This window comes from Poecile atricapillus, chromosome 2 (assembly GCF_030490865.1).
Source record: "Poecile atricapillus isolate bPoeAtr1 chromosome 2, bPoeAtr1.hap1, whole genome shotgun sequence".
In the NCBI taxonomy this organism is placed as follows: Eukaryota; Metazoa; Chordata; class Aves; order Passeriformes; family Paridae; genus Poecile; species Poecile atricapillus.
In genome coordinates, this window is record NC_081250.1 from 39,281,865 (window position 1) to 39,297,700 (window position 15,836).

At 36.8% G+C, this 15,836-nt stretch overlaps 1 protein-coding gene across 6 annotated transcripts in view; it reads right to left on the minus strand.

The window, feature by feature from the left end:
• TOP2B (DNA topoisomerase II beta) overlaps positions 1-15,836 on the minus strand; it is a 59,783-nt gene that overhangs the window by 18,536 nt on the left and 25,411 nt on the right. For all 6 annotated transcript variants that reach the window (XM_058832575.1, XM_058832578.1, XM_058832576.1 and 3 more), the window contains exons 9-18: positions 11,212-11,313; positions 10,993-11,130; positions 9,269-9,407; positions 6,453-6,610; positions 5,612-5,737; positions 4,833-4,943; positions 4,646-4,751; positions 4,345-4,454; positions 1,788-1,880; positions 1,579-1,693 (exon numbers count right to left, since the gene is read on the minus strand). In XM_058832575.1, coding sequence (XP_058688558.1) covers positions 1,579-1,693; positions 1,788-1,880; positions 4,345-4,454; positions 4,646-4,751; positions 4,833-4,943; positions 5,612-5,737; positions 6,453-6,610; positions 9,269-9,407; positions 10,993-11,130; positions 11,212-11,313 — 1,198 coding nt within the window. The remainder of the gene's footprint in view (positions 1-1,578; positions 1,694-1,787; positions 1,881-4,344; positions 4,455-4,645; positions 4,752-4,832; positions 4,944-5,611; positions 5,738-6,452; positions 6,611-9,268; positions 9,408-10,992; positions 11,131-11,211; positions 11,314-15,836) is intronic.

The window sequence follows — 15,836 nt, forward strand, 5'->3', positions numbered from 1 at the left end:
TTCCTTGTATTTCTGTAGAAATAGTCCACTGCAAGTTCATTCTTAAGTTTCAGCCAAACCATTCTGCTGTTTCAGAGAAGGCAGTCTGGGTACAGTGTGTTGTAAGGAGCAATGACCTCTTGAAATACACAGCTCTGTAAGTAACCAGGTATGGGAGGAAGTAAGTCTGGAGAAGCTGAAACAGAGACTGACATTCTTTGGGGTTCCCTAGGTGTGTATCTGCATACCGAACTCAGTTTCATTCTCCATCAAAGCTGGGGATCCGTCCTACAGGGAAGCTACTGCCCCTGCCCCCTGAACCATCCCACTCTTTCATGCAAAACACGAAAAGCTCTCACTGCATGAATATTTTGGTGTAAGTCTGTAGTGTTAAGAAGGCTGACCACCTCCACTATAAAATGTACAGGGAACTGGAGATAAATGTACTTCACCCCTCCCGAAGTTTCAAGGCCTTTTTTCTGATCATAGTAAGCTTGTCCACACAGACAATGACATGGGCAGAAATTCCTGCTCACGCTCTCTGCAGACAGTTTTACAAATGAAGCTGTAGTGTAGTAAAAACTGCTCCTTTTAATGTACATGCTATTGCAAGGGGAGGGTTGGTAAAACTGACTGACAGGAGCCTAGAAAGATTACAGGTCAGTAAACACTATAGCACTGCCTGTGGTGCAAGACTGAGGGGAGAAAACATTTGCATCTTTATCTGCACTCAGCTGCTGACATGAATGTTAATTACTATAAGCACTTAAGAGACTTGCTTTCTCTGATGGTATGAGCAGAAACAAAGCATTTGTAGGGCCTAGGGAATAGGTCTGGTTAAATAAAAAGCCTGCACAGCAACAGTTTAAACTTCCTCACAGAAGAAACATGGCAATTCCTTAGCACATAAATTACTAAATTATTCGGGTTGGAAGGGACCACCACAGCTCACCTGCTCCACCCTTCCCAGGCAGGATCATCCTAGAGCACATTGCAGAGGATATGGTCTCTCTCTCAAATATCCCCACTGAGGGAGACTCCACACCCTCTCTGGGAAATTTGTTCCAATGTGTGGCCACTGCACACTGAAGAAGTTCTTTCTCATGTGCAGGTGGAACATCCTGTGCATCAGTGTCTGTCCACTACCTCTTGTCCTATTGTTTGGCATCACTGAGAAGATCCTGGCACCATCCTCTCGACACCTCCCCTTCAGATACTTAAACACATTGATGAGGCCCCCTTTCAATCATCTGTTGAGACTGAGCAGGCCTAGCTCCCTCAGCCTTTCCTCATAAGAGAGATGCTCCAGTCCCTTAATCATCTTCACAACCCTCCACTGGACCCAATGCAGGAGCTCCATGTGCTCTCTTGAGGAGTCCAGAACTGGACACAGCAGATGTGACCTCAGCTAGGGCTGAGCAGAGGGGCAGGATCACCTCTCTTGATCCACTAGCACTGCTCTTGCTAATGCACCCAGGATAATCAGGATAAGTTCTTATATTCTCTACTTGAATGCATTAATTCCAATGCAAATCACAGCTGTAAAAACCATCAATAAACAGGAATATTCAAAAAAATCATAATGAATTATCAACTTACCATCAACAAGGGAAGGGATAGATCTCTCATTGTCTGAATTTGAGAAAAGGATCAACTCCTTGTTAATGAAATCATTGTAAGTCAAATGTTTTGTTGCTGTACCATATAAAAATTGCTGAAAAAAACCACATACATTATTCATTCAATACAAAAACTACATTACATTTAAATCTCACCTGGCAGATTTATTGCTGTTATTTAGGACTCACCTCAGGAAGGCCATGTAGTCGACGCTGTCGCCTGTCTTCCATGAAATTTGTTAACCATTCTTTTCGGTCATCAATCTTCTTCTTACTGAAGGCCTGGAAAGATTCCAAGTACACTAAGGTATCAGCATATAAATGTTTGTGCAAATGTATGCTACTTCAGTAAGAATTTTAAGTATATTGCACTTTCTGATCAAGTATTCCATAATGCTTAGTTGGACAAGCTAATCCATATAACTAAGATTTACATTAAAGGAGCCGTAGCAGTACATGACTTTTCAGACATTTTTGCACAAGGGTTTTTGAAATGACAGATCTCTCATTGATTGCAGTATAAATTTATATTGCTTTCCTGAAATCTACACACATTCAGACAAATCTTATCATTCCTCTTCCCCTCTTCATATCAGACCTGTGCTTTGACACATAGGTTTGAAGATCTTTCCTCACATGGTTTTAAGGTTTAAGCTTTTGGGTTCATCATTTAGACCAAGCTATAACCAGCTCTCATCAAGAAAATCAACTGAAGAAATTAGAAAAAAAAACCAGTCTTGTCATTTCCATGCCCTCTTTGCTCTGTCAATAACTTGTAGCTGATCCTGACTGGCCATGCCTAGCCCTCTGACGGAAATTGACAACCTGACAAAACTGACGCTGCACAAAAAGCCCAAGCCAGAGTTTGGGCCAGCTGACTGATGGCCTCAGCCCTCATGATGACAAGACATCACCTTCCAGCAACCACTTATCACAAAAGAACACAGGAATGTTCTGACTTTATAGTGTTACAGAAACAGAGTTCCCCTCCAGTGAGTTACTTCCCCAAAAAAGAGAAAAACACATAGAAACTGAATATGTGGTTTAAACAAGATTTTGACTCCTTTGGGGAAATTCTGTGAGCTGCTGGGGTACTGCCTTTTTTTCTCAGAGAGTAACATAAAGAAACTTCATCATGGCCTGATTTCAACCACTCTCCTGCATAAGAACACAGTTATCAGCACCATCTTTTTCAAAGGCCTCTGACTGGAGCACTCCAAAAGAGCTCAATGAGTAGTTTCAATTCCTTGGAGACTACGAAGCTACAGTGGTAATATAAATATTAAATGTTAGTTTCTGAGGAAGGTACTAAGCCATATCACCCTGTTTTGCATCAGACTGACTTCCTTTGTGAACAAAGCTTGATAATTCACAGTGACAGACATTTGAAAATTTAATATTAGGCTTTTAGAAAAAACAGGATTAATTCTTACAGTTTTCTTCTGGCTCCTTTCAATTTATCTATACCTTTTCTAGACCACTGAAGTGACAAATGACCAAGAGCTGGATCAGCATAAAAACTACTTCAATAGAATAATAACAGAATTAATGGAATTAAGAGCTGTTCTCAAATATTTATCCCTCAAAAGAATAAGAAGGGGACTTTTTGTTTGGTTTCTCCACTTAAAATTGCTATTCTAATACTTCATTTACTAGCAAAAGAATTCTTTAGAATGCTGAAGAATTTGCTTTGTGAAATAATTTTTTGCTGTCCTAGATTTCAGCTATCATGAGGTCTAGTGGGGCCCATAATCACACACCACCCAGAGGTAAACTTGGGGCTGGGATTTCAGTGACCAGCAGAGGAAATGAAGGTGGAAGTGTAAGTGAAGCTTTTGTACACAGCTCCAGCACTAGCTGGTAGTTGCTGAGGTGTAAGAGAGGTGAACAGCTTCCTCCCAGACTGACAGAACACTATTTTAGGTAACAGTGAGGATCAGCCATAATTGGTTACATGGCCTCATACACCAGTCTGTGTATGGAGGTCTCTGCAGAAATAGAGATCAGAATTCTGTTAGTAAAACCACACATTTTACTGTACCCACAGGATAAGAAAAAAGCTGTTTTGTCTAAGATAGGTAGACAGTTTTCCATTTTCTTTTTTTTTCTCTCCTACCCTTTTTCTCACTAATGTCACCTACAATTAAAATAACAAATTAAAGTAGATAAAAGCTGAAATATTGCTTAAGAAAACAGCTTCGTTCCAGACACTTCATACTTTTTCTTTCCACAACCTTTCCTTAAATCACAAGTATTTTCCTGCACACAATTTACAAAACTTCAAATTCAAATATGTAGAGCATGTGCATAAATACATGTATACAGATCTTCAACGAATAAACAATATTTATCTGATCTTCTTTGCTCAGAAACAAAATACAGACCCCTAAGTAGATATGAAACATAATTCATTTGGGCTCTATTGCCCAAACAAATTAAAACCCCTCAGAATATTTTTTGTATGTTCTGGCTTTAAAATCAATTCTGACTGTAACATTTCTTGAATCTCATACCACACAAAATTATCAAAGCTAAAAGCAGAAGATAGAGCTCATTCTGTGCCATGGATTAAGCTTATTCCAAAATTCAAAACATTTTCCAAAAGATTCTTTCTCCGCCCAAAGTATTTCTTTCAGGTACACAAAAAAACCTGGAACAAGCCCTGTCAGGACTTCCTCACGTGCCCCTTTCAGCACACAATGAAAACTAAAATGTATCATATAGAAGCACTTTTATGAGTTCTTACCAGTGTAATGGCAGCATCATCCTCAGGCCCAGCATACCGAAACAAGATCCGATGTCTTTCCATGTCAGCAAAATATTCTTTTGCTTCTTTAGCAGTGCTGGTACCCAATCCTGTACAATAAAAAGAAATAGTTACTCAATATTCAAAATTTAAGTTTTATTATTTTATCCCTTTTATTTTCCTGGGAATATTATAAAATCATTATGTAAGATACAATCATGAAAAGAGCTATAATAAAACTTCACAGCACCCATTTATTATTATTTATTCATAGGGCTCACATATTTGTTTTCAAACAAACCTTTGTAGTATTTTATCTTCCATGCTTTATGATTTTCCATATGCTTTTTCCACTCATCAAATTCAGGAATACTATAGAATGAAAGTTCTTGCTTATTTTTGCTTGCCTTTGAAAAAACAAACAAACAAAATCAACATTTCTGTTGTGCTGTAAGTAATCCATAAAATCTCAATAACAGAACCCATACCTTCACAATAGGGGTGATGAATTCCTCAAGAAAACCATGTTTCAACAGTGATGGCCAATTGTGATGAATAAAATTGATCAACAAGCCCTTTATGTGAGATCCATCCTGATCCTGAATCAGAACACAAAAACATGAAGCAATCTTGTATCAGATTCCCCTGAACCACCAAAAAACCCACTCACTGGCCTGAATACATCAACACAATGTCTGATGACAGAAAGCATAGAAAGGAACAGTTGGTTTTAATTTGGATTTCAAACTGGACCTGGGTATGAAATTACCACCTGTGAATGTCACTGTCCCTGAGCTATTAAAAAGCTCTTCCAAACCAAGTGCTGTTCAAAGTTTCTTTGCCTGTGGCATGTTTTTGCCAAGAGCTAGACAGCTCTCCCAGACACCACAGAGTTGAATTTTTGGGGAAAACAAGCCAAACCTGGCCACAGTTCTCATTGGTGGCTTGATAGTTCATGAGATAATCATGAGATTATCTAAAAATAATTGCCTACATTCTTTTTTCTATCTGACTTGCTAGCAATACCACCTCATTTACTGTCTACTTTTGTCTCTATTTTCAACATATTTTTGAATTATCCATAGCATGTTTTTATTATTACTTTGGCTTCTTGCTATTTTCTGCAGCAAGGTTCAGTTGTGCATTTAGAGCAACCAAAGCAACACAGATAAATTAATCCTTTAAAGAAACCTCAGAACCTATGAAATTCCAGCAAAACACATTGTAAGAAGCTCTGTAGATTAAAACCTGCGAATTTCAGACTCACCTGATCTGTCATGATCATGATTTTTCCATATCTCAAACTTTTCAGAGATTCTGGATCTTCATAGCTTTTCTTGTATTGTAATCCAACTATTTTGATGATGTTGTTGATTTCTGCATTTTCCATAATCTGTACAAAAAAGTTATTTTTGCAGCCAGTGTAAAAAGCAGATTCAGAAACATCCCAATCTTGCTTTATAGCTATTTTTTCAATGCACCCTAACCTCAATCTCATAAGCTTTTTATTCCTACCCCTTGAAGCCTTTGCACTTGTAATGATTTCTTCTGTATATGCAAATTCTCAAGACTACACCACTCTCTTTCTCCTCTACAGCCAGAGCACTTTGGATGGGAAAAGCTGGGAGAAAACTGAATGTATAACAAAAAGTCATCTCACAAAGCTGCCTTCTTTTTCCACCGTTTTTATAGGCATCTGCAGCACACCTCTTATTACAGACAAATTATGAATGGCAGCAGGAGCAATATGATGGGGTAGTGCTGCTGGCTGCTGACTCATATTGTGAGTCCGTGAAATCCCATGGCAATGGAGAAAAATACAAAGTGGTAGGGGTTTTAAGTACTCATGTGAAACATGAATATGAGTCATAGGAAGATATCCCTTCACTTCTGAAGAAATTAACTTCATCATCCCAATACTGCACTGCTACAATTAATATTTACATGCTTATCCCAGTCCTCAAAATTGCTGGTAGTTTATGAAATCTCAGTCAAAAAACTTCCATGAAAAAATTAAAAATTAAACTACAAATATGTAAATCTAGAAATCAAGAATAAGCAGGAGGACATTCATTTGTCAGCAAAATGGAAAGGACAAAACTACACACCTGTTTGTGAGAAGCTTCTCGGACATTGAGAATTTTGCCCCTGAGTGGGAAGACTCCATATCTGTCTCTACCAATAACACCTAGGCCAGAGACAGCTAAAGATTTGGCTGAGTCTCCTTCTGTTAATATCAACGTGCAGTCCAAGGAATGTTTGCCACCTGCAGGCCAGGAAGAAGTAGAGGGAAGGCAAAAAAACCAGAAACCGTGACTTAAATAAAAGAAATACAGTTGAATTATTTTCTACTCTACAGGTAATTTTCTCCCATCAGTTAATTTAAGTAGGCTGAATTTTTCTTCTTAGGGGTGGCCTTCCATTCCACTAAAGTTGCACAGCAATGAGTATCCTTGCCCTTAGCAGTAGACTATGGATTGGTACAGACAAGTAGCAAAATAAGCAAAATGGGATGCAATAGTGGCATGTCTTATATAATGGTACCTACACATCCGCACAAAAGAAGACACAGATTGCTTCTCTACCTTCACTGTTTCATTTTTATAACTGCAGATTTCATGCACACATGCATTATGCATGTCTGAGTTACATATAGGAGTTATTTCCCATTCTGCATTTTCACTTTCCTCTGAGTATATTTTTAAAAGTAATTTGTTAAATCACAATTTTGTGATTTTCCCTTTTTATTGTCAATCAGGTAAAGCCAGACAACTGTATGAAAAATTTGTCAGAAAAGCTCAAATAATGAGAACATTTGCACTTCTTATGCCTCCCAAATTTCTCAAACAGAAAAATCTTCACTAACAGTGTAATTTTGATTCTACAAGAAACAGCATTTCGGTGCCTGTGTGCTCAAAACTGGAATGACATTCATGTTCTGCCTACTGCAATTGTAGCAGTGGAATGTTCTAAATAACAAGCAGGCTGTAAAAAGGAACCCACCCTTCTGCAACAGTGCATATGCTCATTAAGTTGCTTTGCTCTTTTATCCAGGCCTGTGGTGGGAAAGACTCCAAAAAAACTTCAAGCTGGTTGAGTCTCACCTACTGCTAATAAGGTAATTTTGAATATACTGGTATTTAAAATGTGTGCTGTAATTTGCCTTTACCTGGTAGATAAAAGCCACCCCATACTTCCTATTACACAGGAACATTCAGCACCTTTGGTTTTCTGAATCAAAATGGGTGGCTTAATATAATCTAAGGCAGTTATTCACACTACCTGTGACTACCTACCAGCAAGGTGGACTTCAAATACCTAGAAAAACAGCAGTCTGCTGTTTTAGAATATATAAAAGCCAATATTTTTCATATATGAATGGCAGAAAACACATGTGAATGTCATCCAGGTTCACCTTCTTTTTGAATGGATCCAATCAGTAGCAATTAATTTCACAATATACCAGGTATTTTCCTGAGCACAGCCCTAAAGAACTCAAAGACAAAACTACATGAACTGACAGGTTCAGAAAATGCTTTTATGCTTCATCTGATTTAGTAAACTAGCTGCTCCCTTAAAATCCAATATTCTTAATTTTTGCTTTGATTTCTACCTCTTCTCCTACAAGTCACAGAATTATGTAGAGCTGTTCAAGATCACAAGAAAGCAAGAATGACCAGGTATAGAACCCTTTCTTTACAGAGGAGGGGGAGGAAATCTGCAGCAAGTCCATCACTCTACAGATGTACCTCTCTTATTCCTAAGCATTAACTGACAATGATTAAAACATTCAGGAGTACCAGGTACACAAGAAACCTGTGGATGCTGGACCTCAGCTTCAAATTCACTCTTCAAGTAAAGATAAAATCTAAAAACCACAGGAATAACTAAAGTCAGAGGGGTTTGTGGCCAGAGACTGCTCTCTCCCTGCTGCACTTCCTGTGTGTGTAACCTGAATGTGCAATGCCTTCAATGTCAGAAATCCAGTATCTTCCAGAATACCTGGCTAAACCTCCTCAGGAGATGCAGAATTCCCTCCACATGAAACAATAATGAGGCTTCAGAGAAATACCTGGGTAACAGGCATTCAAGTCATGCAAAGCTCTAGGCATGAGTGTTCAGCCCAAATCAATCTCTACACGCCTTCTCAGTTGAGGAACTTTCAGGTCAGGATGAAAAATAATCGAATATTTTATTAGCTCCCCTGATAGACATTCTCCCTTCCCCTCACCCCCAGCCAAAAAAAAACCCAAAAAAACCCCAAAAAAGGCAAAAAACCAAAAAACACAAAAACAAACAAACAAAAAAAAAGAGTAAGAAGTGATTTTGAAGCCTGATCTCCAAAGTAAAACTAAAAATACTACCAAAAAAGTGTGTCCAGAATCATTCATTATATGAGTTAAGAGCGCTAGGCTTGATATCCATGAAAATATATAATTTCTTCAAGCACACAATCTTTTTGGCAAGAAAAGTATCAGGAACATAAATCTGAGTGAGGAGTGAAAATTCCATATCCTAGAGTAGATGTGATTATCAACTTTTGAGGCAAAATATGACATCTGAATAAATGAAAAAGTAACTAAATACTGAAGAAAACTCAATTAAAAAATTAATCACCAAGGAACCAAAGAGAAAGGGAGGAAAATTAAACAGAACCATCATCTCATCAGGTCATCTTTGGCTTGAACAATGAAGCACAAAAAAATAACCCCAAACCAAAGAAGCAAAAAAACCCTGACAAAACCAAGCCTCTTGTTTAAATTCTCAGCCATCATGTTTAAATTCTAGCTGTAGAAAGTTTAGGAAACCAGAAAGATTTTTATTAAAAAACACATCAGAATGAGAAATAAAAGTCAGGTTTCAAATTAGCATGTCTGTGAAGAATTTATGAAACAGTAAAGAATTTTAAAGTAAGTGCTCTTACCAGCATCATTAGCATCATCCAGTTTTGGAATGCCCTTGATTTTACTGTGTTTCACTGATGAACATTTTTTGTTCAGTTGAGTTTGTGCCTTAAATTTGACCCAATTCAAAATACTCTCTATGATACCACAGTTAGAGGCCTAGAAGCAACAAATGAGAATTGTGAATGAGAAAAATAAAAAGCTTCAGACAGCAGACTCTTACACCTCGGTTTTAAATCACTGACACTGTTTCTAAGGTCCTCTAAATTTTAAAAATTGCAGCATATGAAAGGTGAAAGAATTAACACACATCTTAATATTTAGCACTTCATGCACATACAACTGACACACAACATAAAAGGAGTTTGCTTTTCCACCACTTCTCTAACTGATGGAAAGAGTGTTAGGTCTGAGACCTAACAAGAGGTTGTCTTATATTGTGTAGTTGATGTGCTGAGACATTTTAGGCACTACACACTTGTTTCATGGATTTTGAGAGCAAAAAGCAGCCTTATGGGATATTTATGACCATTTACAGTTCCTTTGGAAATGGCTGAAAATGGCTGAAAGACAATCAAAACTATTTGAGAATGAGCTTTCTACCAACCACTTGAGAATCTGATACCAATTTTAGAAACACATCTGCAGAAAAAAAATAGCATATAGTATATTTTCTAAACTAAAACTGCTTTAGGTTTTGTTTCACATCAAAAGGAAACACAGATGGAGCAAAATACTGTGAGCTTTGGCTTTTAATTATCTCCCATAATACACCATTCATTGTTGAGACTGTGCTGCACATTTAATGCATCTGGAAATCAATGTTTACTTCTGGGAATACTAGAAATGCTATAAATCAAACCTGCTGATGGTAACACAACATGTATTCATTCTTCAGATTTTGTTATATAAGACTGTTATTTCTTTTTCCTCTAAATTCTATAGGAAAGTCACCCATAACAAAGAAGTAGAAGAATAAACCACTATACAATCAGTAAAGTTTTGATGCCAGGAGTATTAGCAGTGGCACTGTTCTCCTCACTACTGGAGTTTCATTTTAGGCTACTGGCATTAAATAGGACTCAGTATAATGAGTTCTGGCTAACAGAATTCTACTTTTCCTTCATTGTATGAAAATGTAGTAGAGGAAAAACCTGTCTGATGTATTTTTACAAATGTATTCATTTAGAACAGCAATTCTTAGCCCATCTATCATTAAAAAAAATTTTTAACTTACTGCCTGACAATAACGATCACTTGATCCCTTTGAATACTACAGGCACTGTTTTGCATTTTCTTGATTACTGGATGGACAAGTAAATGTGAAATATCCCCTCCTCTCTTTTCACTCCAGCAAAATAGAACAGGACTGATACCAAAGAGTAAGGTAGACAGTATTCTCAGATTCGGAAAAATATTTGAACACAAAAAACATCGATGAAGGACCTAGTTTAGATATCAAGAGTCTAATTCATTTCACCAATGTAAATGCCAGAATCTCCAACAAACGAGTTGATCAGGTGACGCTCACTTTTAAATCCAGGGCAACAATCAAAACACAGTCACTGCATCCATTATTAAGACCAGAGAATGATTACATACTCCTTCATCCCACTTCCAGAGTATGCAAATGTCACTGCAGTACCATAATGAACTAAAATTCATCTTCTGCTACAGAACATACACTTGGTCCACTGTGTCAATTCCCGTTTCACAGAGCAGAAAATGAAAAAGGTATACTTACTGCTTTAAAAAATTTCTCAGATAGCTGGCACTTGGACCCAAAGCTTTTAGGCTGCAATGTCATGTTTTCCTTTGTCTGGGAATCAAATGATGGGTTTTCAATCAAGCAATTAACAAAAACCCATATATGGTTCTTCACCTGTTTAAAACATAGAAATCAATTTACTGAACAAAATTCTCACATTCATCTCTTTCAATATTTTTGCATAAAGTTACTTGCCTGAAATGGTTTGACTGAGACTCCAGCTTTATTCTTCTTTTTCACCACTTCTATCAGTTTGCCCACAACCTGATCCACCACATAATCAACATGCCTACCACCCTGAATGAGGGAAGAGAAAAAAACAAATAATAAACAAAATAACCACTGAATTTCCCAATAGCTTTTAGCTGTAAAAACAAAATTCCTGTAGTCATACTTTGGTATAGAAATCCATGCACACTGAGTTGCAGCATAACATAGAAAAATCAGGTTTTTTTCAGGTCATTCAGTCTTCATTCAAGTGAGGATGACAGAAGTTAAATGATTGATTACTCAAATATCTTCCTTCAAATTTGTAGACAAAAAATTCAAAAATACTAATAAAATGTTAAATTCTAGTGGCTGTCATAGCAAGTTCATGACACTTTGACTAAAATCTTGTAATGAAAAGTGGAGTGATGAAGGCATATCTCATAAAATGAAAACATACCTAATTCAACATTCCATATTTTACACAGATCACCTTTGCTTTAGATCAGCTAGCACCTTACAAAAATACAGACTAAATACTGGCTCCTGTTCAGACCAATCTGTATTAGGGCAGACAAAATAAAGAACACATATCTATGGGGAAGTTCATCATGAAGTAACAAACAGAAAAACCCTCACTCTTTAAAGTTGTATTTAAAACAGAACAGAGAAAAAAAAAAAAAAGCTCTTGGCAGGCATGAGAAAGTGTAGGATAGATAAGAAATAAGTAAGAGAAAGCAAAACCAAGAATAAACAGTGACCAAAAAGTGGAAAACAACTAGCAATCAACCCCCTAAAGTTAGGATTCTACATTTTAAGCAGGAATATGCATGTGAAAAGACTGGAGATGTAAAGAAGTTGAATTGATGGGATAGCAGCTGTGTTCTCAGCTTCATACAGAAAGCAGAGATTTAAATTAAAAAAAAAAAAAAAAAAAAAAAAAAAGAGAGAGAGAGTAAATAAAACCAAAATGGTTAAGCTAGTAAATATTATTAGTCATAACCAAACCAGTACTGGCACTTCAAAGAAATCAACTATAGTTTCTCTCAGTTCCTAGAGTCATCTACTAAAACATCAACACAAACCATTAGAGGCACCATACAAAGTCTTTTCTTGTGGCATTTCTTCTAAAACAAAACTAACCATCCAAAAAACCCACATTCAAACCACCAAAAGCTGCCAAAATTAAAACACAACTGTTTTTACCCACATATGGATGACAGAGTTTCAGCAGAGGGAGAGTTCAATTGAAAGCTGATCTATCAATACCCTGCCACTTTAAAGGAAAATAAATCTATTTCCAAACTGTAAAGAAAAGCTATTACAGGAAAATATCAAATTACACGTTTCAAAATCATTCCACACTTGAATGGCAATCTTGAAATGCATTTCTTTTACCCATCACATTACTGAAAACTTATGCTTATGGGAACATCTCAGTATATTTTTGCATTTAAAACTTTAGCAATTTTTAAATTTTGTTAAAAGTAGCATCTGACATATCAACCAAACCAGCAATTTACCAGTAATTCTTGTTCTTAGGAGATACTAGTTATTACAGCAGTTCCCCATTCCTGAGTCCATTCTTAAGCATGCAGCTGTGAGTGAGGGATGTTCAGAGCTCAGAGTTGGGACCCTCTTAACCATCTCACCAGCAGGTGGCAAATGTACCCACTCTGGGACCAGAACAGACTGGAACTGCCCCAGCTGTCAGAACAATCCCATACAAGACACAAAGGCAAAAATAAAAATACCCTCTGAATCTAGGGGTTGCTAAAGATTATTACAAGTTTTGAATTATGGGGAAAGAGAACTAGAACTGCATAACCTTCTTTTTCCAGAAGGTAATGATGGAAGTCCTGTCTTGCAGACTTCAGCATGCAAAGGTATCTAATTAAGTGCGAACAAAAATCTTAAAAAATGAAGCTTTGACTGCCTCCTATATATGTTCAATTCTTCTCATAGCCAACAGTTTCCATCAATTTGGAGGTAAGCTACATTTAAACTCTATGAACAGATAAATAGTTTATTTGGTAGAAAAATTCAGAAGCTAACTATAAATTTGAAGCTTCCATCCAATGAGTTTTACATTCTCAATCCTATCTTTCTTCGCATTTTTTAAAATTATATTTATTTTATGAAAATAAATCTGAAATCTAGAATAATTCTGAATTTGTTGCTCAACTCCAGCAAATTTTAACAGGTTGGGATTCTCTGTCCATTTAAGTGTAACTTCTGACACTGCAAATGTATTGGCTGAACATTTCTGCTAAAGTGATTGGTAGTATTCCAGTAAGCAGTGCCACCATACTAAAATTATCATTAGATTGCTATGTTAATAGATGAGGTTTCTACCACAATTTCTACCACAGCTACTATTTGAAAATCAGAACTTAAGAGGACCATGTTTAGTCAGTTTTCAAGTCTCACTGAAGGGTATCTGTTAATAGCTACAATAAGGTACAACTGTTAATAGCTACAAACATTTTTTCAAATGCTGTTTGAGAGCCTGAAGTCAAATTTTGTGGTGGTTTACTATGGCAAAATTTTGATTAAATGGGGAACTGAAAAAGGTAACAAATTTACACAAACTAGACAAGGGCACCTAAACATACTGCCTGACCTCTCAAATCCCTCAAAAGACACCATGCCAGCAACCTAAAAAAAAAACTTACTTGCAAATTATAACAAGTTTAAAAAGGTGGGGGAAAGTTAGTGCTGTGTGAAATTTACCCAGATGCAGAAACAAAAATCTGTCAGCAGACAGTGATAATTAATAGCTAGAATGAGTTCCTCACCTGTTAGCAGATAAGGGGGCAGGCAGCTGATGCAGTTAGTTCCTACCTATTATGTCCCATCAGTGGGTAGCTGCTCAACAATTCCTGGTGAGGGGGTTCACTGCCCCAACATCCCGCACCCAGTAACACACGTGGGGCATGGACTGGGAGAGTGGGGAAAACTAGAAATTACAACACTTACTTTTGTAAGTACACAGAATTTTTCTGAATAATACATAGAATTTTTTCCTAGATGTATTCCAAAATAATATATAATAACGATGTGTAACTGCATGATGGCAAATATTGATCCAGAAGAATAAAATTCAAAATCTTTGGAGTAAGTGTATGCAATTTATTTTACTTACGAGTCAGGAAGTACTCAGTTCTTTCAAAGAATTTTTTTTAGCCTGGTTCACCAAGCATAGTGAAGTTTCTCTACATTGCTAGTTTCATCATAAAAGTACTGTACAAATATCTTAGGATATGTTATTTTTCTTCTTTATGTTGCACAAAGAGGCCTGAACTAAAACAAAGTTGTAACCCTTCAACTACCAGATTTGTCATCACTAGTTTCGACAAAGCTTTTAATTGCAATGCACACTTAGAAAGTAAATACTCTACAATTAAATAAACTTCCCCTGTTACCACAGAACATTTGTTCAGCTACACTGACAGTGACTGAAAATAAGTTATGTAATAAAAATTATGCCCCACCAGACACTGGCTACACATCACCTAACATCAAGATTAACACTGACATTCCTGGGCACCTTCTAGACTTAGTGTAACCACCGGTGCTTATAAACCATTTGTGCTACCATTAGAATTTTCTTCCGACTCCTTCAACAGAGATCTGATCAAGGAGAGGTATCAAAGTGTCTGATTACCAATTCTTATCCTTCCCATCTTTTGGAAATCTCACAGTTAAGATTCTCTAGAAACAGTCTCACCAATTACTAGGACTTCTAGTCTTGTTAAATCTAGCTTGTTAGATCTGCTAGCTCTAATAACTAGACTGTTCACTAAGATCTAACAACCTAACTGCCTAGTTTTTAGGTCCCTCCTCCAGTGCAATTTGTGAAGAGCAGAAGTGACAAAGACTTTTCTTTCACTATGGTGGACCACAGATCCCTAAACCTTGTTCACGCCAAAAGAGTGTAAATAGGAGTTATGCTGATTGATTTCAGGTGATTCCCTTCCTGCTTGACCACCCCCACAACTTGAGAAGCACTGAGCTGTACTTTATTTAGTATGCTGAGCACATTGCTGCTTTAGCATAACTTAAGATCTTTCTTTATTATATCTTTACTACTATAGTTGCAAAGAAAACCTAGGTATCCTTACAAAGATACACAAATAAAAGAAAATTAATCTCAACACTCCAAGCCAATTTTTTACATCATAAAGCAGTAACTGAACAGCCACTTCTCAAGGACACCAAAAGCCATTTTTGCTCTCCAAAACTTGCTACTGGTAGCTCTACAGGAGTTTTTACACTTTTTTACCTTACTTTCAGAATTATTTAATTACAGTGTGTTAAAAAGGATGAAATAAATTAGTTCCATTTTCTCCAACACCTTGTATGCTCACATAAGACATCAGTATCACCAATAATGATCACCAGCGTTATCAAAACTAGTGCTTATGTAGAAATACTGCAATGGATGTATTTTAATTGCATCCAATTGCTCTGCCAGTTTGTCTCATGCAGAGGATTACCTCACCTATTTATTTATAGCAACCCAGATTCACTTTTTTATCAAACACCTGACTGGGCATAGCTTCAGCACTCATTTTATCATTTCCATTTTGTACCATTTGATCTAAGCACTC